The 26,040-nt window shown below is 40.5% G+C and overlaps 1 protein-coding gene across 1 annotated transcript in view; it reads left to right on the top strand.

Annotated features, from left to right (window-relative positions):
* The window catches only part of ME1 (malic enzyme 1), a 318,849-nt gene that overhangs the window by 269,220 nt on the left and 23,589 nt on the right, over positions 1-26,040 (top strand). Inside the window, exons 8-9 of the mRNA XM_075202703.1 lie at positions 14,110-14,207; positions 18,647-18,760. Coding sequence (XP_075058804.1) covers positions 14,110-14,207; positions 18,647-18,760 — 212 coding nt within the window. The remainder of the gene's footprint in view (positions 1-14,109; positions 14,208-18,646; positions 18,761-26,040) is intronic.

Raw genomic sequence — 26,040 nt, 5'->3', positions numbered from 1 at the left:
GGTAAATGCAATATCCCAGAACATCTGGATAATGGGACATTACCACCATATATGGAGGTATGTGCCTACTGCATCGCAATTTCTCCAGCATCTATTGGAAGCTGAAGGATATAGTTGGTTACATTTTTCGGGGACCAAGTACCACCTTGGGTATGGTTTATAGGCAGTTTCCTTGATGCTCACATTGATGGAGGCATTGGCCACTAGCCACCCTCCTCCTGTTTACCAAGCACCCCTTGCTGTCCAAGGCGATCCCCTGGTCTCTTTCCCAAGCCTCCTCGTGGGGTTACAATAGTTGTGAATCCTGGACAAGGATGGAACTGTAAAGGACAGAGATATTGCCTCTGTGGACCATGTACAGTACTTCTCGGAGGGTGAGAATTGACAATGACATTTAGTGTGCGTTTTAGAATGAATGAAGCTCCGAATCTGTAAATATGGAAAGTACGGGGATGGTGGGAGTTGGTATTAAGGTTGTAGGTCTGCAAAAGATGGAGGGACGAATTCACACATGATATTAATGAACCTGTCAATTTTCCTACATTTCCAGGGCGCTACCATTTTGTCTGCAGTGCCTAGAAGGAACAACGGGTGCTTTCAAATTGTGGTTAATGGAGTGGGGTAAGGGGCCAATTCAAAATGAGCGTTTGCAGAGTTCCATATGGATAGGGTGAAGCTAATCGAGTTGCATGTATATACCAAGACAGTCCTGTGGATTCTGGGCAACCAGGGTGTCACAATATATGCAAGGGGTACCTGCTTACCTTGACACAGCTCAAGTAGAAGGTGCGGAGTCTAATGCACGACCTGGTCTTCTCCAGGAACCCCTGCAAGGAGGTATTGTTTTTGCAGCAGGAGACGCGGAGGTCGCGGTCCTTTACTGAGCCGTATAGCGAGGTGCAAGAGTGGTCAGATGAGCAGGTTTGGTAACGTGCTAGCTATGGAGGTGCACAGGGAGGAATTCAGGACAGTATTCAGACAAGCCGGGTCGGTATCTTCCAAAGGTAATCAATGCACAGGGAGAATCCAATAGAGATTTCAGACTAGCCAGGTCAGCATGGAACACAGGGGAGCAGGAGTAGTCAGACTAGCCAAGAAACAGCAAGGATGCTGGAGCAGGATTGACCTAATACTCTGGCACAAGCATACTGCCAGAGTCAGACTTAAGTAGTGCAGGAGGCCAATAGGGATGCCGGCGGCAAAGTTTCACAACACCTGGAGTGTCACAGGTTAGCCAACACTGACTTAGGCCATATTGCTACTAATAGTCCACTTACCTCTGAACCTATGCAATGTGATACTGCTTATATACATGGCAGAGTATCTTTATTTGCCCAGCTAGCCTGCACTGCAGACCGACCAGATGAGCCAGACAAACAAATGTATGCAATTACTGTAGAAGACAAACGGGTAGAGGCTCCGCTAGATTCTTGTAGTCTGGTTACTCTTGAAAAGGGCAAGTTGGGGGGCCCCTTAAAGTGTCAAGGGAAAACAATTGGGGTAACCTGTATACATAGGAATACTCAGCATTATGTTACTGCCGAAGTGAACATAGAAACACAGTGGGCCTGATTCATTAAGGAAAGTAAAGCAAAAAAAAAATGTCTCCTGGACAAAACCATGTTACAATGCAAGGGTTGCATATTAGTTTATTATTGTGCACATAAATTAAATACCGGCTGTTTTTCATGTAGCACACAAATACTTGATAGCTTTATTTTTATACTGAAGTTTAAAGTTGATCTAGGACATGCTGTTTCTCAACTATAAATCTGTCCCCAGTTTTTAAATTTAGCACCCCCTCCAATACAACATGGTTTTGCCAAGGTGCAAAGTTACTCATTTTTTTTTATTTACTTTTCTTAATGAACCAGGCTCAGTGTGTTAATTTTTTGGGTGATTAAGGATCATTCTTATTCTTATATTTGAAGTGGCTTTTTAAATATGTTTTGTCCCTTGCATATTTTGATTTTGTCCATGGTATAGGGCAACGTCTAAAGAGTCACTTTGGGTCTTGCTGATGATAATGACTGTGGTTTGCAGGGAAGGATCACGGGGAACAGCAATTGTTGGTCCCCAGGCAGCAGTGCGTATCTGTACTGCCTGGTGCACATAAGCACAGGGCAGCAGGATATACAGTTAAGTTCTGTTACACAAGTGGGCTAAACTGCCTTTTAAAAGACAGAACAAAATTGTCATTAAAGCAAAGGTAGCACCATAAAAATGTAGAGAAAATAAGATATTGTAATATGTTAATGATAAGCAATAGTGGAGTTTAAATATCAATATTCCTTGTCCAACAAAATCCAGATTTAGGGATCATCCATCCAAACGTTTTATGCCATGTGTGATACACAAATGTGCGTATAGGGAATCAGGTATTAATTATTTCAATGTTTAGAGCAAAATTATCCATTCAGATTTCACTTATTTTCTGTGAATAAAGCACCAGTAAGCAATAGGCCTCACAGAGGACACTTCAGATTGAGTAAGCTCTCAGGCAGTGTAAAGGCTTCTAGCTCAAGAGTTAAAGATTTGCACTTGGTGTTGATAGTGTGGTCAATACTCAGCTTTTCTTTCCATTAGGTATCCCTTATTTAAAATTGGATTTCGGGAAAGAACAGCTGTGTTACTTTTTACTTTTATCTTTAAATTCCTGTTTGGGAAAACAAATCCAGTATTTTTAATAGTTTCCATGAATCTGACCTACTTGTACTAACAAGATTTAGGAAGCAGTGTATGCAAATTTGCTGAGGAGACTAAACATTTTATAAGATTCACATAAAAAATGACAAAGCTAAAAGAGAATAAGATAATAAAACACATATCTAAAAATATTGAAAGAACACTTGTTTTACTGTATTAATCATCAATGAGTGTGTTTGCACTTAGTATATAAGTGAATGTGGGGAGCGGGAGCGTACTATCTGTCCTGGGCTTTGCTCTGGGCATCTTGTAGGGTCACTTATAGGCTTGTTCCCACCATTGGATATTAACATTTGAAAGCGGAGTTCAGGCTAACCAATTTATCATGCATAGCATAACATGGAAAATGCATCATCAAAAACACCTCTAAAGCGTACATTCATTTTCATGTGTTTTACCCATTTTCCCAGCGAATTTCTGTGATTGAGCCCTGATTGTAGTATTTAGTTTACTAAGACATCACTTAACATTTCTTACAATATCAAAGTATATAATATCAAATGTTTAAATAAAAGGTCATTCACAAACATTGAAATATGCAGAGGCAGAGCATAAAGTCATTTTGTGACATTCTACACCTATTTATGCACAGTTTTACCTAGTTATTCTTATATGTACATGGGTTATCATGGCAACATGGCATAGAATGTGAGGAGAGCACAAATTATCTGGATATGGGGGAATCAAAACATTCCACATATTACTGCTCCTACTTCTAACCATAATATTAAAAACACTGAGTCAGAATAACTAACCTCAAGGGGTGGAGAATGTACTTTTTTGAGGCATTCCTATTTTTTGGCCGCAATCAAACCTCAAGATATGGTGTGATCCCTTGGGGCAAGAACCATGTGAGAAATAGAAGAAGTATATCATGTTTATCATCTTTTTAAAATGGATATTACTTATATAGCTTAATAATTAATGTTCAAATATTTAATGTGGTAGTTTTAAGCTCCTTCAGTTGTTAATAAAGGTCAGTTTATAATCAGTCACTACTTCCATTGTATTTGCCAATATGGCAGGTGGCATTACCAATCATATAATTATGTGTAGCATCACAGATTACTTAACAATAGATGACATGACTGGGGGTAATTTATAACATAACAATGGGTGACATCACTGATGGATCATCTTCTGATACTAAATTAATGTAACACCACCTAGTGGCGAGTTAGGTGTTCAGTGGCGCACGCCGGGGGGGTCTGGTTCTCCAGAAACCCCTCCCCTCCGCGAACCAACGGTACTGTACAGCAGCCGCGGCGCTGTCAAAGAAGCGTCCACGGCAGTGCTGTATTGTACTACAATACAGCACTGCCCCGGATGCTTCTTAAAATCGCCGCATCTGCTGTACATTTCAGAATCGCCGAAATGGAGCTGCTGCATATGCGCAGCAGCTCTCTCTCGCTCTATATTGTTTTTTTTGGGGGGGGGCGAAACCCCCCCTTCTAAATTCTGCGTTCGCCCCTGGTGTTTGTGGAAAGAGCAGTGCGTCAGACTGGTTGCTATGGGGACAACCCAGCCCAGTCCGCTAGAGACAGAGTGAGAAGGAGGAGGGGGTGAAAAAGAGAAGGAGGGAACAGGGAGAAAGGAGAGGTGATGTGAGAAGCTGGGGACCTCCCAGGCTCCCCAGGTATTGCCTAGGGAGCGCAAGCGAGGTGAAGGTGCCAGGGCAAAGACTATGTGCCCTGAATAGGGAGAGAGTCCCCAGAGCAGCTACCTCTGGAGAAAAGGTTGTAGCAAAGATGGGCAGTTGTGGGAAACCCAGAGAGGGGCAGAGAGAACAATAGTGAAGAGTGTTATAACCCAAGGGATTTTGCCCCTGCTTGCAGAGCTGTGAGCTACACAGAAAAGGGTCAGAGCTATAAGTATGTGCTGGAGGTAAGCTACCCTGTGATTCCTGCATATGTATACTGGAAACAGAGGCTGAACTTTGAGTAGTTGTGGAACTACTGTGGCCAGGAGAACCTGGTATGTACTGTGACAACACCAACAGTGTAAGATATGTGCAGGAGGAGTAAGGAGATGTACTTGTAACCGTATTCATATTGCTCATTAAGAAATGTGCTGGAGAGAGTAAGGAGCTATATATATTTCTTTATTGCTGCAACCATTATGATTATCGTGCTGGAGGAAGAGGAGTGTAAATAAAGAGTTCAGTTTGTCATAGATATGATCTGGTGCCCAATTTATTGTGACTTTTATTGCACTGTACCACAAAGTGACATCACCTGTGTACCACTACTTACAAAGAAACACCTGCATGTGCAGGGACCCCCTGGTCATTTACAGCCATGTCCATCAGCTATCTAGGGCTTGAGAAGGACGTGCACTGTGTAACCCATGCACCCCACCCTACACTCAGTGACAGGGGATTACATTAATGACATCAAACGATGGGTGAAATTAATGATAAAATCACAATGGGTGAAATTACAGATATTACAAATATACACAACTTTATTCGCCATATTTGTTATGATATAGTTTCTGACATCAATGATGATATAAAAATGATGGACAAACATAATTGATGACATCACAATGGGTAACAACACTGTTATCACCATTAGTGAAATAACTAATGGCATCATGATGATAGTAAACATGTGCTGACATCACAATGGGTTGCACCAATGATGGTATAAAAAAAATTGTCATGAGAATGGGTAACATCACTGTTGACATTACAACTGGTTAAATGAGCTGAAAGCCAGCATTAATGGTACCGTAATACCGGTAATTACGCGCACTATTACCGTAATAACGGTGCAAGTAACGCTGGTAACACTGACAACTGAATATGCCACTATGAGAGAAACTATGAAACAAAGGTATAATACAACATCAAGTAAACTAAAAGAGCAGGGCCCATACCAATCTGTGAGTTTTGATGTATTGGATGTGTTTTCATGCGTTTACAGGTTTTAGACAGTCAATGCAATGAACACTGTACTGACGTATATTATTATTGAACCTCATTATATTTATCAGGCTTCATGCATTTACCATATGAAAAAATGCATTTTAACTGGATAAGTGGGTATCATCCCTTACATATAGATGCCAAAAAAATCTGTTTCCCCCTCGACAGTTCTGGGTTTTGACATTTGGAAGAGATGTGACCTATGGTAAAGAGGGTGTGGCCTATTGTGAAATGGTCATGGTCTGACTGGATCAAGCATGGCGAATCGAGAAGTGACTTTATGGGGAGATCAAAAAAGTTGGCAAATATGCCCTTAGAAGGCTTAGACTGTATGGTGAAAGAGCTCAGACATTTCTAAGTGGGGAATTCAAGACAAAAAGAGATGGACGACCTTTTTGCAGACTTGTTCTGACATTCAGTTAAAGGTGAAGAAATGTATTTCACTGTATAAAATAACATATCAAACATATTTTAGTTTTCCTCTAAATGAACTGTATATGCAAAAGATATTTTTCTAAACCAGTAGTTCTTAAAATAAATCTTTCTTCAGCTGATTGCTATTGTTGCATAATTTTGACACTCTTTTGCCCATCGCATCATTCACACTATTTTTGCGGCCAGGTTCTCTGCTTCACCAACGACTTATTAATGGACATTTCTAGAGGGGCTGTCAGCACAACTGTCAGTCCTCACTCAGGGCACCCAGCACTCTGAAGTGTTCAGCGAGAGGTCACATAAAATATTCTGAAATCATGACTATGAACCAGGGGACCAATAAAACTCATTTTAATTAAAGTGCAAAACTTTACAATAAACTGGATTGTGTGGTACAATGTATTTAAGATGCAGGCAAATATCCAGGAGGCAACCTTAATGTTACCACCTGCACTGTATTTTAAATGCAGACAAAACAAAGTTCAGTATGAACCTTTGGGAAAACATGGTACTAGTTTTGTAGGGTTTCTTGCATCATAATATATGGGATATAAGGCAAACTGAAAAAACTGCAATGACATCAGAGGACAAATGTTTTTGCTCTCTCTTTCTCTCCATGAATGGCTTATTTAAAATGTTTATCAATATATTTATATATTATCATATCTTAAATATATTATGCAGATCATCAAGTTCACAATTGTATGTTACTACTACCATCAAAAAATACAGTTTAGAGTACAATATACAATTTTGATTAATGAGGGTTAGGGTTAGAGAAACAAGGGGTAAATGGGGATATGCTATACTTTGTGAATTAGCATGTCAGTAACACATCTGGTCAGATTTGTTTGGAGAGTGATATCATCTAATCTAATGGAAGCAGCCAACAATGTCTATTAGTTACAATTTGAAAGAGCTGATTTGGCTTTCAGGGAAGTGGGAGATATTTCTCTTGGCGCACAAGTACCAGAAGCACTGGAGGAAAACACATTTTAAGCTACTTCTTTGACTTAACTTTGTGCATCCAATGAAACTAAAAAATATAACATACATTGCATGATATGAACAGTTTTCATTTTTGAATGTTTAATATATTAGGGCAATGGTTATTATCCTGTGTTGCATAATATAATGATTATTGGGGCTGTATGATATGCTGAAGGCCATGTATTTATGGGTATGTTTGCAAGAAAAATTCAGGTATGAAAGTCAGGGAGAGATGAGAACTATTACATATAGGATGGTGTAGGACATGTATGTAGGTTATTGTAGAATAAGATCCCTGCACATAAGATATACAAATAAAGTATTTCTCTGGTTTGATTGCGAGGAAACATTTCTGTAGGCAACATATACAGTAACAAATATACTATGAAATGAGGTAGTCATATTATTGCATTCCATGTATATTATTATACGTTTTTTTACACAAACAAATGGATTTGTGTTGAAGTGAATTAAGTGGGGGAGGAAGTAAGAGGGTAGTAGATAGGGCAGGTCACAGTGTACAGAGGAAACGGGACCAGGCATTAGTATAAATTTTACAGTTTGTCATCTTAACTGTCATATTTAGAGTGCTTTGAAAACTGTCATAAGAACTTTCAGCAACTCCAGACTACACAGAGCCAGAGTACACTGTCCCATATATATATATATATATATAAATGTCAAAATAGTTATCAGCAGGGCCGTAACGATGGTGCAAGTATCAAAGGAGGCGCCCAGGAATGAATATTTTACGTTAACTTGGTTACAATGGAGGATTTGGGTGGCGTCACATTTCCTACTTGCCCCAGACGCTAACGGTAATAGTTACTCTGGCTATAAAACATGATAGGGCTGGGGTTTGGCATATGGTCTAGAAAGCTGTCCATTGACATATAAAATTCAATTTGATTATACCGACTTGGTATGGTCGGAGGCGTGGCTGTAATGAGGTGTGGAGTCATTTGTATTTATATAAATACTATGCTGTGCAGTAAGTGCTGCATATTGCTTCATTCTCTCATTCACCCATATGGGTCTGTGGTTGGGATTCATTGGCACAAGAGCCCACCTGGTGTACTTTCCCAGCTCTAAGTATTCTGCTGCACAGTGATATATGAAATGAATGGTGCTGTATTACTGACTTTGTGGCTCTATGGCGACGGTTCACCCAAAATTAGCTGCCACACTAATATATGCGTTGACTTACTTTATGTACATACCAACACGCACTTACATGTACAATATATGTAATATGCATGCATCTTATCACCAGTTACATTGTTTGTTTATTTTTGTCTTCTCAGTTTTGATAAATCATTTTTATACCTTATATAATACATATGTGTGCAAGCAGCGTGGGCCTAGTTCAGCCTTGTGTTTATATGGCAGTGAAGCAATTGGAAAAACACCAGCTGGGGATAAAAATAAGAAACCTAGACCAGGATATGGGAATTTCGGCCAGATTTCTATGAAGTCAAAGCCAGATGCTGGAACTAAACCATGTTATAAATTGCCAAAAAGAGCTGGAAGGCTGAAGGAAGTAGGAAGCTTTCCCTTCAGCGCACAGACATCTACTGAATTCTACCATGATTCAAAATAAGTTGAACTTAGGTGGCAATGATATGGTTAGGGTTTATACAAGCAGACTGTCTATCCTGTGAATTATGATAACACAGCCGCAGGTTTTTGCAAACTTAATTTGAGCCAGGTATTAAATATGTACATTATACGTGCTGCAGGTCACAAATAAATGTGCTGTAATACATACCTCCCAACTTTCACAATTTAAACGGGACAGACCCGATTTGAGGCCTCTGTTCCGCTATCCCAATCAGGACAGATTTGTCCCAATTGGTGGAAAAAGTTAGGAGGTATTCTGCTCACTGATGCTCTGCATGGTAGAGCAGCAGTGAATGGGGCCAGGAATGGTGTTTGGAGAGGAGTACAGGTCAGCCTAGCACTTTAAAAGTGCTATGCATGCCCCTGGGATGTGACCACGACCTATTGTGTCATATTCATGCCCCCATTGTGCCACGGTCATGCCCACATTGTTCAGTGGCCACCCTCCGTCCTGCTGCTAATGTTGGGTGGTATGTATAATGGGTCCCTATTGACCACAATTGGCGGTCATACAGAACATGTATTAGTAGTTGGTCAGACCTCCTATAGCTGATCACTGTCCCAGGTTTTAAAGATTTGTCCATGGAAATATTGTTATTTTTCAATATTGTCCATCTATACAGTACAATTGTTCCTATTATGTTATTCTATTCTCATGATGCTTATTTTCTTGAGCTTATAACACTAATTACACTTAATTAATTACATAAGCTGGATAGTGTTGTTAACTCAACTCAGAAGAAGACATAGCATAAAGGAGGATATAGCTCATACTTGCCAGCTTTGGCTCCGTCATGGTGGTATGGCCACGGGGATTGCACCATTAGGCCCGCACCCTGTCAAACAGTATCAATATCAGCCTATCATGACAGTGGGCAGGGCCAGGATGACATGTATAGCCCGGCCCCCACCTACTTCACCAACGAAGAGGGCATAATGAGGGAGATTTCCTTGCTCTCCCGGGAGTCCAGGAGAACTCCAAAAAAATTGTGATTCTCCTGGATATTCAACGAGAGTAGGCAACTATGATATAGATTTTCAAGAAAAAATATTGGTTAAAAGCATAAGATATTACAGTTTCCCTTGTTTTATCCTGTAAGTTCCAATCACAAAAAGGGGATATTGAAAGGTAGAGACAGAACGCTTTATAACAGGTATAAGGCTGGCTATAAACATTGCTTATAACAAAAGCCAGACAACTGAATCTATGGCCTATGTGACATTGGACAGATCGAGTCCGTCAGTGAGCAGTCTGAACAACCATTTCAGTAAGAACACAATATTTCCTTAGTCTTCCCTTGACAGGATTTACCACCCATGCTGGTCCCTCCTATGACATTTGGATACAAGTGGGTGATCATTTTGGTGCCAGTCCTTGAGACTCCACTGTTCACCTTTCTATGTACTTTAAAGTGAGTTGCACTGGGAGCTATACATATAGTTTTTATGGCTCATTGAGATTCCAGGTGAAGGGGTGTCTGTCCTTTTCATCAAACACTATTTTAAAAAAAATAAAAAGCTACATTTTCAAAGTGAAAGCAACTTGGGCTAAAGTTTGCATTGTGTATATTGGCTTACAAGTGAGGCTGTCAAAATCACACACTAGGCCCAAATTTGTAAAATACCAAGTGTGAAGAATTTGCAGCAAGCGCACAGAAAGAGCAGGATGTACCAGGAATTTCAAGCTGAGTACAGATGGGGGGAAAATGTGGCAAAGGGAGGATATTTGAGGTGTGAGAGCTGAATATGTATGAAACTACAGAAATACCATCCTTCATGCTCTTAATTGTTGAAGATACAAGAGATTTGTTAGAATAAGTAGTGTAGGTAACATTCGGTTTCTGAAGGTGACACATGGTTTGTACATTTCCCATAGACAACTATTATGGGATCTGGAAATGAACTGTAAGCTCACCATGTGTTAAATCTTCAGGAACTCTAGCAGTGCTTCTAATATAATATACTTATGACACTTTAATGCAGCAATGACAGTGCATTTACATTAAGTACTAAGGCAGTTGTATACATTATATATTAAAATAAATTCTTAGTGTATGTCACCTAATTCTTAAACATGAAATTAGTGCATATAGCATTATATTATAATCATAATTTGCTTTAATATTATAAACAACTAAGAACTATAACTAGGTCTATTACTTTATGTACTGCTGGCTTGTGGTTAGTTGTTATTTTCTTAACATTTTTAGCTATATATAAGTATTTACTTGCACAGTGCTTCAGCTGCAAATGTTTATGTAGGGGTCTTCAGCTGTGAAAATGTTCCATCACAGCGAGTGAATAAATATAGAATGTATTCATTAAGGGGCCTATTTATTAAAATTCCCACAATCATGTTGAGGCAGCTGCTCTGGCAATACTGAGTCGGAGGGATAATAGTTAACATGCTGCTTCGCCAGTAGTGGCATCAGTGAGACATCCTCCATATTAGGCCAGGAGGTACAATCTTTGTCTCCTACCTAGCAATTGATCACTGTTAATAGTGCAAGCCAGCTAGCTCACTACTAGAGGTGATCTAACATTGCTCAATGGTAGGGAGAATATGAATGAAATTCTTTCTGCACCTTTATGGCCTCCCATAGCAAAAAAAAAAAAAGTGTTTTTTAAAGAAATTCAATAAAATGTAAAAAAAAAATATACATCAATAAAATAATATAATGTGAAGAAAATAAAGATGAAAAATTCCCTGTCACCCATCGAATTCTGCACGATATGGGCATAGGATGTCATACACCAGTGTTGGCTAACCTGTGACACTCCAGGTGTTGTGAAACTACAAGTCCCAGCATGCTTTGCCAATGCCAAACTTGTAGTTTCCCCAACACCTGGAGTGTCACAGGTTAGCCAACACTGTCATACACTCATGTAATATTGTGTAAAATCACACTAGATGTATGAAAACTAGAGATGGGCGGGTCCGGTTCCCCAAGAACCGAACCCACCCGAACTTTGGGTATCCGAGTACCGAGCTGAGTAGCTCGGTACTCTCCCGCCCGCTCCGAATCCAAATCAAGGCCGAACGTCATCGTGACGTCGTCGGATCTCGTGGCTCGGTTCTCGCGATACTTCAAGACTATAAATACACGCCTCCACAGCAATCCCTCCCCATTTGACAGAGGGAGAGAGCAGGGTGTAGTCACAGGCTGATTAGAGCAGGGACAGAGAATACAATATTCTTATTCCAATTGTTGTAACAAAAATCGCTAGAGAAGAGAGGAGGATAGAGGTTTATTTTATTTTTTTAATATTTTGGCACTGGCTTTTGGGGTGTCCCCCATAATTATGCATAAATATTTCTGGCTGTCAAAATTACTATCTGTCAGCAGTATCTACCAAATAATTTTTAGCACTCCCCAGTGCTTTTGGGGTGTCCCCCATAATTGTGCATAAATATTTCTGGCTGTCAAAAGTCATATCTGTCAGCAGTATCTACCAAATAATTGTTAGCACTCCCCAGTGCTTTTGGGGTGTCCCCCATAATTGTGCATAAATATTTCTGGCTGTCAAAAGTCATATCTGTCAGCAGTGTCTACCAAATAATTTTTACCGTGGTCCATTTAATTTTACTTTCTAGTTCCACAGTCTGTGCAGGCTGCTTTTTTTATATTCAACTACAAGTGGAGGGTGGGGAGGGGGGGGGATAGATAGCCACCAAACTACCGTGGTCCATTTAATTTTACTTTCTAGTTCCACAGTCTGTGCAGGCTGCTTTTTTTATATTCAACTACAAGTGGAGGGTGTAATATACACCCAAAGACGATGGCTACATTGCCAATAATCAAAGATGGAGGAGGTAGACAACCAGGTTTGTCTGTATAACTTGCAGACAAGTGTTCGAATTAAGGACGGCCTACCAGGGATTAAACTGTTTTTTTTATAATTTATTAGCTTTAGAATTACCTCACTTATCTAAGAAACTGGTGGAGCACTAAATTAGGTTATTTTAGACCAAAAAAATTGTATTTTTTTCGAAAATAGCAAAACAAAACCAAACAAAACCAAAACCAAAACACGCAAGGGCGGTTTTGCAAAACTAAAACACGAAGGTAATCCAGATCCAAAACCGAATCCAAAACCAAAACATGGGGGTCAGTGACCATCTCTAATGAAAACCCACACAACATTTGTGAAGATATGGTATATAAATGGAGAACAAAATAAATAAAAAAATAAATGGGCACTTTTGTTCTTGGGCCTTGTATTTAGTCGTCCTTGAATAAATATATAAACATATTTTGCTATACTCAGAAGAAGATGTTTTTCTAAATAAAACAATATTTGTAGGAATAAAAATGTACTCCCATTAAAGTTGACGCATCACAAAAAGTGAAAGTTGGTTTTGTCACGAAGGGACAGAAACTCTCTAGTCATCAACAGTGACAAGTTCCTTGCCTGGTGTGGAAATGATGACTGCAGGGCTGGGCTGGCTTTGAGACCACCTAAGTACCTCAAGTGGTATTTTCAGAGAAGTGGCAGATATAACTTCATATGAAATGCATGAATGCCTATTACTTTCCTTCTGCTGGCTGCTTGTAAGTGATGGCAATGATATCATTGTCACAGAGGTGACTTCAGCACCTGCAAGTATTGGCACCACTACACAAGGAGGCGCGGAGTCTAACACCCCGATGGTATTCACCAGGGACCCCCGCAAGGGAGTTTGGACTTCGCGGCGAACGACGTGCAGGTCGCGGCCCTCCCAGGTAGCTACTTGCGAGGTAATAGGAAACTTCGTAGTCATACAGGCAGTGTCAGGAACCAAACAGGCAGAGAAGGTACCGAATCAGGAGGCAGAGAATAGTCAGCAGGCCGAGGTCAAAACCAGTGTAGCAGGATAAGACAAAAGGAGAATCCAAAGGCGAGGTCAGGAAGCCGGGTCAGAAACAAGAGTCAACAGGCAGGATACTATAAATAGCACAGGAACGCTGGAGGCTAGGTAAACTAGTTGCTCTGGCACCCTAATGGTGTCAGAGCAAAGTATAAATAGGAAGTGGTCCGTCCTCATTGGTGGGCAGCGGATTGGCGCTCAGGAGACAGACGTCCGTCCCTGCCTAACGAGGAGGCGCAGGGACGGCGTCTGACAATCATAATATGATGTACATATTGACTGATTGATGTTCCACCAATATATGGTATGTATGGTAGAACATCAATCAGACATTTGCTTTTATTGACTAATCTCAGGTAATTGTTAACTGATTGCTATAAATAACTGTATATTTGCATGTTCACATATGGCCCCAAAAGTTAAACTTGTTGAGCAAAACAAACAACACATAAATGTGTGTGTGTGTGTGTGTGTGTGTGTGTGTGTGTTTATTTTCTGTTTATTGTTGCATTGTATAGGAAATGTTATATCTATATTGCACTTGGGTTCCTGCCTTATAAATGCCAATCTTATATTGCAGGGACTGCTGCAGTTGCGGTAGCTGGACTTCTTGCAGCTCTACGTGTAACAAAGAATACATTATCTGACCACACAGTACTATTCCAAGGAGCCGGAGAGGTATACTGACTTTGTGATAACTTTCTAACTGACCTTGTTATTTTTCAATGTAAATGTTGGATGCTTTTTCTCAGCGTATACAGTGTATCACATCTCTTTTCAATATATTTTAATAGCAGAGACCTTTATAATAATGGATATTTATTTGTATGTTAAGTCTCCATGTTACTGACTAATATCTATTTTACTATTTCATTATTTGATGACTTGGAACTGAAATAATGACATTTCCCACAATTAGTAAAACTGTGTTTTATATGTTGAGAGAAAATAATATTCCAGTATGGCGGCTATAACTATATACAAAATGTGCTTACTTGTGCTGCATCAATCATGACATTCAGTGGGTCCTCAAAGCGCAACAGTCCAGTGTTGGAGGTCCCCACTCCATCCTGGAGAGGTGTTTTTTTAAACTAACAACAGGGTTATCAAAATCCCTCTTCTGTGATCTTCCACTTCCCTAGTCCCCCCAAGGCACCTGCCAGATCCATTGATTGCAGGAGTACATGTAAGTACTATTTTGTATATTACTGTATCGTATCTAATTCTGCCAAAAGCTATTTCTTGGGGTGGAATTATGTTTTAAACAATTGTGCAATAACAGTTTTTGTACAAATAATATTTGTAACTATTTCTGATCTTGTATGTTCCAGTAAATGTTATCAAACATATTAAAAGGTTATACATATAAGCATATATATCATAAGATAGCACAAATGGAAATGTGAATCGGCTACTCTATGCTAAGTGGATACACCATACATACTAAGGCTCAGTTATGGCAAGTAAATGATATGGACCTGCACTGCTTCAGCATTTATGCGAGTGCGCCTATCTGTCTGCCAAGTACATTTCAATGTTCATGCCAACATTCTGGTCTTTGAATCTGCTTCCGAAGAAACAAAATATGGGCCTTGTTTTTTATGTTTGCAGATCCACTTGAAAATGTGCATGATATAAAGCAATGGTGGCCAACAGGCAATCCGTGTACCGCCAGTGGCCTGCTAAACCTTCACCTGCTGCGGCCCCTCAGTTGGTATTCCTGATCTTAGCAGAGAATAAAGTAGACCAGGGGCAGACAACATTCGCGTCATGTAATCTCACGTGATGCAGGGAGGTCACGCTGCATAACAGAGGAGGAGGGAGTGCAGTGTGCTGTCCCTCCTTTCTCAGTGTAGCCTATTGACTTCTTAGAGGGTTGCATCCTCTAACCTTCCAGAGTTGCCCATCACTGATGTAAAGAGTGAAAATGACACTTCAAAGTCCAAATACCACTTTATTATCACCCACTTAATTTATTTATTTTACTGTCTTTTTTCTAAAATGTCACAGTTTACTTAATTTTTTGCCTTAAATTAAACATAGGTGAGACGACATCTCGACTGTCTTTATTACATGTATTACATTGGTGCTCACAGGCCTAGGGCTTTATTATGCTGGTGACAGAGGCCTAATGTGTGAATATCCTGGTGACTACACACCTAAGGCCTTAAAATGCTGGTGGCACCATGGTCCTAGCACCTGATTTTTAGAGATAATGCCCAAAGGCCTTATCTTAGTCCAGCAGCTGATGTTGCCAGCAGGGAGAACCTATGATAGCTATTTTGCCTCCTCCCTGCTGCAGTTTCAACAACACATCCCTGGCTCCTCTTCATCAAGGTTTCTTTTCGAGCCCAGTGTTGCCTTTTCATCTCTTGAGTATGATGTCTTCTCTGGAACACTTCTCTTCTCTAATGCCTGCATTGGACACATGCACCCCTAGCAACACATAAATATAAGCAGTTGCGAAGGGGTGGAGTGGCACGCAAGTTTGAAATACCTGCTGTGGGTTCTGATTGGCTTACCCCATTGGCCTCTAATTGGTCCATGGCCAGAAGGCGTTGAATCTGCCAGAGGTTTACCTGTCCATCGTCACCAAGAAAATAATTGTTATTTTTCTTCTAGGTGCCTCTTGACACCTACTCCATACTTTGCTATGAACCAACAGCTTTGCTCTGCCCACTTCCTGCCCTCTGCCAAATCTGTGTGACCTGGCAGAAATTTAGGCGCACTTGCAAAGTTTGAGGTGCACTGCTGGTCCAAAGCTGCATTTGCCCTGCAGAGAGACTATTTGGTGCTTTTCTAAGTGTTGAAGAGATTTCACACATGAAGACATTTTTGGGTATGCATTAACCGGAAAATTGCTGGATAAGATAAGATGGATATGATTCATTAAGAAATGTGCTGACATAAAATATGACAGTATGGAAATGCTCTATCCCCACCCATCCAGAGACTTATTTTTATGCCATATAATTGTGGCTATAACCAATTTGTAATAGAAATACACATAAATAATAAAAAATCAAGTGTTTTTTAGAACCAATAAGTATTAAACTATTTTTTATATAAAATAAATAAATATATATTTATATTTATATATATATATATATATATATATATATATATATATATATATATATATATATATATATATAAATAAATGTACTTGTAAAAAAATCTTGCTCCAATATAACGGCCTTAATGCAAATATCTCACATTGTCATAATTTGCTGAGAGCATTGCATATAAATGTGTGAATTTTACCCTTACCTCATTCTGATATCCATCTTTTCTTAGTGGTCCTTTAACACTTATAAACACCAATTTTATAGGTCACAATTTAAAAATGCACGTTAATTAATATGGGTCACTAATATCCCTTTGGAATATGTAGAACTAAACTTGCAACCTCAAATAGAATATCTTAAATCTAAAGTTCATATTTGGAGAAAGCTCCCGCTTTCTGTCTCTGGCAGGATAAATTTAATTAAAATGATAATACAACTGAAATTTTTATATACACTCCAACAGTCACCTATATTCATCCCACCTCCTATTTTCCGTAGCATTGACCAGTGCCTGGTCTCTCTGGTTTGGGGTGGAGGAGGGCTATGATCAAGCTTGGCTTGCTGTGTAGGTCTAGACCCTCTGGAGGTCTTGCACTTCCCAATCTGAAATTATATTATTATGCCTCCCAGTTGGCCGACCTCAAATACTGGGTCTCTGACCCTGATTATCACGGCTTGCGTTGGAAATTAGTGTGGGAATCAATGTCGACCATATGCCTTTACAATCATTGCTGTCGGGATGGCTTAATACTAGGGCTTTTCTCCTTTTGATGCAAGCAATTAAGGTCTGGACAATCTGCAATTAAATGGTAGGCATTGACCTATGCACTCCTATCTGTGGAATGAATAAGCTAAAAGAATTGGACATGGTGGAGGGGTCCCTCACTGGTCCTGCTATGGTGTAAAGGTCAATGGCCAATTGTATGATGCAGATGTCTTCAAATCATTTGAACTATTGTCTAGAGAATTCTCCATACCCTGAAAAATGTTTTTCTCCTATTTCCAATTGTGCCATGCCATAGTCATGCAATTCAAGGGGGAATTACTGACAGCCCCACTGATGAAGCAACTTCAGATTCTTTGTTTGATCTCATGTATGTACTCATACCTCTATGCAATTCCACAGTGGGTGACCTTGACACCTCGAGAAACCAATGGCAAATAGATTTTGACCCTCTCACCGACAAGGACTGGGGAGCTGTTCTCGATAGCTCTAGAAGCTATACAGCATCCTTAAGGTTTCAACAAATACAAGTTTTTAGTTTGCACAGGGCTTACCTAACCTCTACTCGTTTGGAAAAATTCTGCCCAGGTGCTACTCCCAACTGCCCAAAATGTGATTCAGAAAATGGTAACTTTTGGCACCTTCTTTGGGAATGCCCCCACATACAAACTTACTGGCGCAAGGTCACTCACTGTATTTGAAAAACTGGAATTGATATTCCTCCTCGGTCATCGACCACCTGTTCGGCTTTGCTTGAAGGGCAAAGTTAATAAGCTGACGTAACTCTACATCTCTCAGTTGTTCATGGTAGCTAAAGTTAGTATAGCAGACTCGGGTTGCCCCCGACAAACCCTACGATTAAAAATTTGCTAGCATTGATCAAAACTACTATAGGGCGCAAGAGGTTTGTGTATACCAGCAGACAGGCCTTAAAGAAATACGAGAGCATATATTATAGGTCGTTTGTGTCTCTCTATGCGCTGGCTTCTTCAGAACGGCAGGTCCTGGATTCTTGAGCCCGAGGGTGCCCATGTTAAATATTTTGTAATATATAAATATTATATTGTCCTGTCTTTTTTGGATTTTGGATAACTAACCTAGTTTTTATCTGTATGATTAATCCTGATGTTACTTATTTGTTTTATACTCTTTAAGGAGATCAGCACATATGGTCTACTTTGCGATTTATTTCCGAATGCTTTTTTAATCCTGATTGTCTTTTACTTACAATTGTTATTATTTGTTTGTTTTTTGAAATACCAATAAAAATACAAAATAAATAATATATTCTGTAAATGATTCATGATCATGCTTCTCATATTAAGGCTGCCATGGGAATTGCAGACCTAATAATTATGGCTATGGAGAAGGAAGGAACACCCAGGGATGATGCAATTAAGAAGATATGGATGGTGGATTCTAAAGGGCTGATTGTGAAGGTAAATGGTCACATTTATTATTCTATGATATGACATATTACATCCCTCAGTTTTTAAGCTGGTGTTCACAACAATGGGGCAATTATAATGTTTTGAGAAGGAAGACATTACTGACATTCAAACATTTTTTCAGTGGATTTTGTTATTTGACAAGTGACTAAATAAACCATCTTTAGATAGATACTTCTGAACTATATATTTTATGCTTTAAAAGCTGTAATTTTGTGAATTATTGTTCTTTTTGTGATTTAAATTCATAAAATTAAAATAAGATCAACGACAGAGAATAAACCTGTGGTACACTGGCTTGCAATAAAAGAGTTGTATTTCAATCTCAAACACTGTGACATTACCAGCAATGTAATTAGTGGTTTCCTCTGGTTCTACTTCAATGTAAATCTGAAAATACACCACCTATATATGTCACTTCATGTGTACTGTTGCTGCAGCATGTGTTTAGTTGGTTTCTTAAAACCTCAAAAGTTTTTTTTGTTTTGTTTTGTGTCAAATCTTGCATCATTTTTACCATGATCAAGCTGTCATGTATATAACTCAATTGTGAATAAAGGAAGTTACTCTAGGCCCTGTTGAGCCTCTAATGAACAAGCGGCATCAGGGCCGGTGGAACGCGGTAAGCGGGGTAAGCAAGGTGGGGGGGGGGGGGGTGCTATGCGCCAGAGAGGCGCTTCCCCTGCCTGCCTTTCTCGCTCTCCACCGGCCCAGTTTTTTTTAAAAAAAAGTAACTGGCGGCATTGGTGCTCTCTTCTCTGCTCAGGGGTCCCTGCTCACTGACAATGTTGGGCTTGACGTCATCACGTCCCGACGCTGTCACTGAGGAGCCACGCATAGAGCAGAGCCAAAGAGAAGAAGAGGAGAAGATCATAGAAAGGAAAGGTAAGTAAAAACAGAAAGGACTGTGCAAGAACAAAGGTGGGCGATAGTGTAAGAATGAAGGGGGAAACAGTGTGATAATGAAGGGGGGGACAGTGTGATAATGAAGGGGGAAAACAGTGTGATAATGAAGGGGGAAAACAGTGTGATAATGAAGGGGGGAACAGTGTGATAATGAAGGGGTGAAAGTGTGATAATAAAAGGGGGGTGGGAAACTGGGATAATAGAGGGAGGGTGAAACGTGTGATGATGAAGGGATGTGAAATAGGTCACAGTGTGATGAAGGGGGCACAGTGTAATGAAACAGGGGCTACAGTGTGATGAAGGGACAAAAGTGTGATGAAAGAGGGGGCACAATGTGATGAAGGAGCTCATCAAACTAATTTGCAAAAATGTAAAATTTTATTACAAAGAATACATTTTCTTCATTTATATTATTCATATATCAATTTATGTTTGCTGCTTAATGCATTTATTTAATTTTTTACTCTATTTAGTAAAGTTTATTGTATGATTTGTATTAAAAGAAATTATTGAATGAACAAATAATTTATAACAGAGGAGGTCGCAAAATAATTTTTGCAGGGGGGCGCCATACATGCTAACACCGGCCCTGAGCGACATGTCCAGATGAGACCCCATTCTGCTCTTTTGAGAGCATAACGAAGACCTGGGAGGCTAGAGCGTCATCACTGAGCCCTTACCAAATTGGGGCCCGCTATGCACATGTCTGTGCCTGATTATAGCCAATACACACCTATTCAAATTGTTATTTTCTGTTACTGGCATTGTGGTTTTAAAACAATATGTTACTTTCTACACACAAGTATAATCAGGCCTGTATTATATCACACACTACAGAAATATAAAAGCCTTTTCCCCCTGCAGTTCAAAAAACACATTTTTTCTGTACAAATATCACATTATAATTTTACAAAACATTTTAATACACATATTGTTGAAATTACATTTTAAACAGGCCTCTTAATTTGTCTCTCTTCTCGTTTCCCCACTTCCTCCTGTCTGTTCCTTAAATGCTTTCCTGTTCGTATGTCCCCTGTGTGTTTTCCAATACCAGCTTCATATAGCTAATGTGTGCTTCCCCTTTCTGCCCTATACCTCTTGTGTGAGCCCCTAAATATTTCATCATGTTTCTTCTATACTTCTTCATGTCTGTCCCACATACAGTGGACCCTGGGTGACCCAGAAAGTCATTCCAAGCTTCCAAGGTTGATAATGATGGAATGCACCAATTCACGTCCCACTAAAGACACGGAACTTAACAGAGAATTGAGTGGAGTTTTAAAACTATGTACATTTGTGGGCGAGGTTTAGTTTAATTTGTGGATGAGGCTTATGTTGTCTTGTTTTGGGATTCTAAATGTTTGGAGGTATGCACATTTATGGCCTAATGCTGACTTGTACAGTTAGGCACATGTTGGACATAATTTACATTCAAAAAGCTGCCAGTAAAAATAGTGTATTTACCCCATATGATGATGTGCATGCATCAATAAATGCATTTAGCTCTGCACCTGTAGCATATGTTCCAGGTTTGCCCTTGGTATACATTAACACATTCGCTTTTAGGATTGATATAATACAGCAGATATAATATTCTTTCTCACCCACAAAATCCTTTAATATACGCACAATTAATGAAGAAAACACCTAACAGCTTAGAAGCTCCTAGTAATGACAGACCTGTAGCTAGTAGAAGTGAGTAGACATTCTGTGGGGTTCAGGGCAGGAGGTAGAGTGTAAGAACGAGGGAGATGGGTGACACGCTTTAGAGAAGGTGAAGGTGGGAGGGGGGTTCGGCAGTAGGGAAAGGTAAGAATGAGCTATGGGCATATCTAATGTGGAAGAGGAATTTGGGCATAGAGGTAGTAAAATTAATTGGGAGAAGGAGAGGATTATGGGCTCCTTCTGAAACATCAAAACAGAGACAAAGATGGGAAGATTTTCCAGCAACCAAGTGTTGTTTTAAATAAAGATATAGCCCCAGCACTACTACTATCATCATCATCAGCTTTTTATATAGCACCACTCATATCAGTCCCTGCCCCATTGGAGCTTACAGTCTAAATTCCCTAATATAGACACACAGACAGAGACAGACTAGGGTCAATTTAATAGCAGCCAGTTAACCTACCAGTATGTTTTTGGAGTGTGGGAGGAAACCCCCCACAAACACAGGGAGAACATACAAACTCCACACAGATAAGGCCATGGTTGAGAATTGAACCCCAGTGCTGTGAGGCAGAAGTGCTAACCACTTAGCCACGTACACATCCAATATATATAAGGATATCATTAGGAATGCAACTGTAGATGATAGGTTCCTATCTCCTATCAATAATATAGAAAGTTATTGGGACAAACAGCGCAAACCCAAATCCCCAATCACAAAACAGCATATGAGTAAAACACTTATTGCACAACATATATAAGACCATTTCTATTTATTGTGAAATTATAAAAATAAAAGGAAATAGAACAAATACTATAAGAATCAAGAGCAAATATATATAGTTAATTCCTCATTTTCTTGCAGTGAGTCCCGGAAAAGCCAGGCTGTGCATCTCTGAACTTCTTAACACTTACTGTAGTGTAGGATGCTATTGTTTGGTGATCACCAAACAATAACTACTAAGGGGGCACATCATTTGTGTCACGCTCCGGTCCCGCAAAGGGGCACCTGTCTCGTTACCTGCATCTCACTGATCTTGAAACTGGCATGTTCTGGTATCAGGCTCACACCATTCATTTATCTACTGTCAGATCTGCGCAGGTGCAAGGTCTGTTTCACTTCAGGACCTCCTCCCTCCTTCTCATTGGCTAAGAGTTATTGGAGCACTATTTAAACCTCCTGGATTCACCTCTGATGCCTGTTCTTCAAGCTCACTTCCTGCAGCCTGTGGTTCTGGTTACTGTTCTCCTTGTGGATTGCGTGTACTTCAGTCTGCTCTCAGCTCGTGGCCTGTGTTGAACTATCGCTGCTCAAGTATCTCTATTACCATCTCCAGAGTACTTCATCGTGACAGTCTCGGTTATCTCATCACTGCCTCTCAGAGCCGCTACTACTTCTGTGACTCATCAGCTGTTGTCCCGAGTTACCTCTGCTACTTCAGTCTGCTCTCAGCTCGTGGCCTGTGTTGAACTATCATTGCTCCAGTATCTCTATTACCATCTCCAGAGTACTTCATCGTGACAGCCTGATTTGACAAAGTCCTGATTGGACAAAACGCCAACTGCAGAAACCGGAAGTGTGCGTTCCAACTGCGGTTCACGCACCACAACCGGTCATCGCGAAGAGGACGGTAAGTGACTTTCTAGCATCAGGATCAGAACGGACAGAAGAAAGAAAACTTTACCGGACAGAGGAAGCATCTGACAGGGTAAGCGCTACTACCCCTGTATAAGACGCACCCAGTTTTTAGACCGAATTTTTTTGGGAAAAAGGTGCATCTTATACATGGGGAAATACGGTAATAGACAACAAGACAATGTTAGCATAGAGCGCGATCTTATGAGTAGAGGGGCCCACAGGTATACCCACTATCTCCCGGTTGTCTCGGATCCTAGCAGCCAGAGGCTTGATGATGACAGCGAATGTAAGTGGGGAGAGGGGGCAACCTTGGTGTGTGCTATTCAAAATAGGGAAGAACGTTGAGGTCAGAACATTAGCAGAAATAGTGGCCAAGGGGGAACGGCAGAGGGCCAGGATACTTTTCAAAGATCTGCCCGTGAACCCCGTGGCTCCGAGCACCTCCTCCATGAATGACCAGGAGATGTGGTCGAATGCCTTGTCAGTGTTGAGCGCCATGAGAAGGGAAGGAAGCTTATCGTTGTGAATCCTATGAATCAAATCAATAATCCTTCTAGTATTATTATCGTGGGATGAAACCCACCTTGTCAGGATGGCTGAAGGCAGGAAGGAGTGGGTTCAACCTGGAGGCCAGAATCTTTGCAAATAGTTTCAAATCAACGTTAAGTAACGAAATAGGCCTATAGCTGGCACAAAGAGAGTAGTCTTTCCCCCGGTTTTGGGATAACAATTATGTTAGCCCAAGTGGTGGGAGAATCAAAGGAAGCCCCCTCAAGCACTTCATTAAAGAATTTTGTTAGATGGTGTTATGTACTTGCCCTTAGATTTGCCCTCATTCAAGATGGCCGTGATTGCCTCATGAAGTTTCCATCTTGGATCTCTGTTATGAACTTGCCCTTACAAAAGCCCTAATCCAAGATGGCCGGGACTGTCTCATAAAGATTCCATCTTGGATTCCCATTTCCTGTTTGGGCCTAGAAAAGGCACTTTCTGTTATGAAGCCTTTGCACGAGTATTGTGTTTGTATCTGACCCAGATGCTTCCACAGAACCTTGCTTCTTTGTGATTTGGACTACAAGTACTTGATACTTCCACCAGACTTTTATCCTCTTGTGACTTTGGACTTTATTTGTTGGACACTGGAGATTTATTTATATACCAAAATAAATCTTGTTGAATTCAGAAATACCTGGCTATTGGGTTCCGTTTGTGATACCAGAAGTGTGACAGATGAGGACCGAGGGCATCCGCAAACTTTTTATAGTACTGAGGGGAGAGGCCATCAGGACCCGCAGCCGTTGAAGACTTTAAGGACCTAATGGCCGCTAACACCTCAGGCAATGTCTGTGTTCTGCGAAGATTGCTGTGCTAGGTTGATTTTAGGAAGAGGAGTGGATGAAAGGTAATCAGTCAAGGTGGGAGGCCGGGAGGTCCCCACGAGGAGGAGGTACAGTAAGATTGTAGAGAGAAGAATAAAACTCCCTTAATTCACTAACTATCGCTGATGAGTCATAAGTGATGTCACTTGAGGGAGACTGTCGTATTTTAGCAATATGATTCAGGGCTATTTTTTTGTAGCCAATACAGAGTCTGCTTTATCTGATTTATCATAATAACGCTTTTGAAGTTTCTGCATGGTGATGGCTAACCTACGGGAGAGGAGGGTGTTTAGTTGGCCCTTCAGTGAGGCTATTTGAGAAAGCAGGGCCAGGTCATGCTGGATTTGGTGCTGAGTGAGAAGCAAGGTTATTCTAAGTTCCAAGGAGGACAACTCCTCCGCCGTGTTTTTCTTGTTGGCTGCCGACTGACTAATCATTTGATATGTAGAGTAATTTTATGGGCCTCCCAGATGATTCCTGGGGCCACGTCAGAAGTTGAATTGTCCAGAAAGTAATTAGTAATGGAGGTCTTAATGTAGAGGCAGGTGGATCTGTTAAGTAAAAGTGTGTCATCTAGATGCCATCTACTACACTGTGGGGTGATTTAAGGAGATTTAGAAGGAAGAATACACATGAATGATCAGTTCAGGTGAGGGTGGTTATGCCTGATTGTGTCACGTGATGGGTAAGTGAGTGCGAGACATGTAACATATCTATACGCGTGTATAGTTGATGGGGGGGCAGAGAAGTGGGTATAATCCCTGGCATCCGCATAGCAGAGCCTCCATGAGTCATATAGACGTGTTGGGTAAGCAGCATGGACAAGCAGGTGGAATGTGGGGAAAATGGGAAAAATTCATTATGAAGTGCTATTTAGAGAACAGTTGTACCTAGTAACCTAGTAGTAAAGCAGTGTGCTAAGGTAACAAGCTATATTGAGTAAACAGGAATTAGTCAGGTAGGAGGATAGGGGGGTAGGAGAGGAGGAGAGGGAGGGATGAGGGGAAGGGAGAGGGGGAAAGGGAGGAGGGAATGGAGAGGGGAAAGGAATGAGGGAAGGAGAGGGGGTAGGGGAGAGGGGAAAAAGAGAAATTAGCTCTCTTGGCTAAGGAGTCAAAGAACAATGTGGTGCAGATAAAACAACCGAACATCAAATAACATAGATGGCTATGAGGAGGCAGAAAATTATAAAGCACTTAAAACATAACAAAGCTGAAAAACATTATCAAGGAATAATAAACTAAGGCAAGCAATATACTTGATGCTTTGAAATAACTGATGAAACCAACGATTGACAGGCAAGGTAATAAGCTCTAACAGGCGTTGGGGATCCACCTGAAAAAAAACAATTAAAGAGAAAAGCATATACTAGTACAGTCATATCATGGTGGTTCTGCATCACGGAGATGTCGTCTAGAGGTATGGGACCACTCAGGCTGGGGAAGGGCCGGGCATTGGGTTTGAGGAGGCGTAGAGTGAGGAGCTGAAGTCGCGGATGCCCGGCTTGGCCAGAAGGTTCTGACCTTGATCCAGCATTTTAACTAAGTGAGAGGAATTGGCAGCGGAGACTTGGAGCTAGAACGGGAAGAACCAGCGGTATCGGATATTGTCCTGGTAGAGAATTCTAATGATTGTTTGGAGGTCCCCAGGTGGTGGCAGAGACTCAGACGCAAATATAG

The sequence above is a fragment of the Mixophyes fleayi genome, chromosome 3 (genome assembly GCF_038048845.1).
Source record: "Mixophyes fleayi isolate aMixFle1 chromosome 3, aMixFle1.hap1, whole genome shotgun sequence".
NCBI lineage: Eukaryota > Metazoa > Chordata > Amphibia > Anura > Limnodynastidae > Mixophyes > Mixophyes fleayi.
This window is presented reverse-complemented; position numbering and strand designations above follow the sequence as displayed.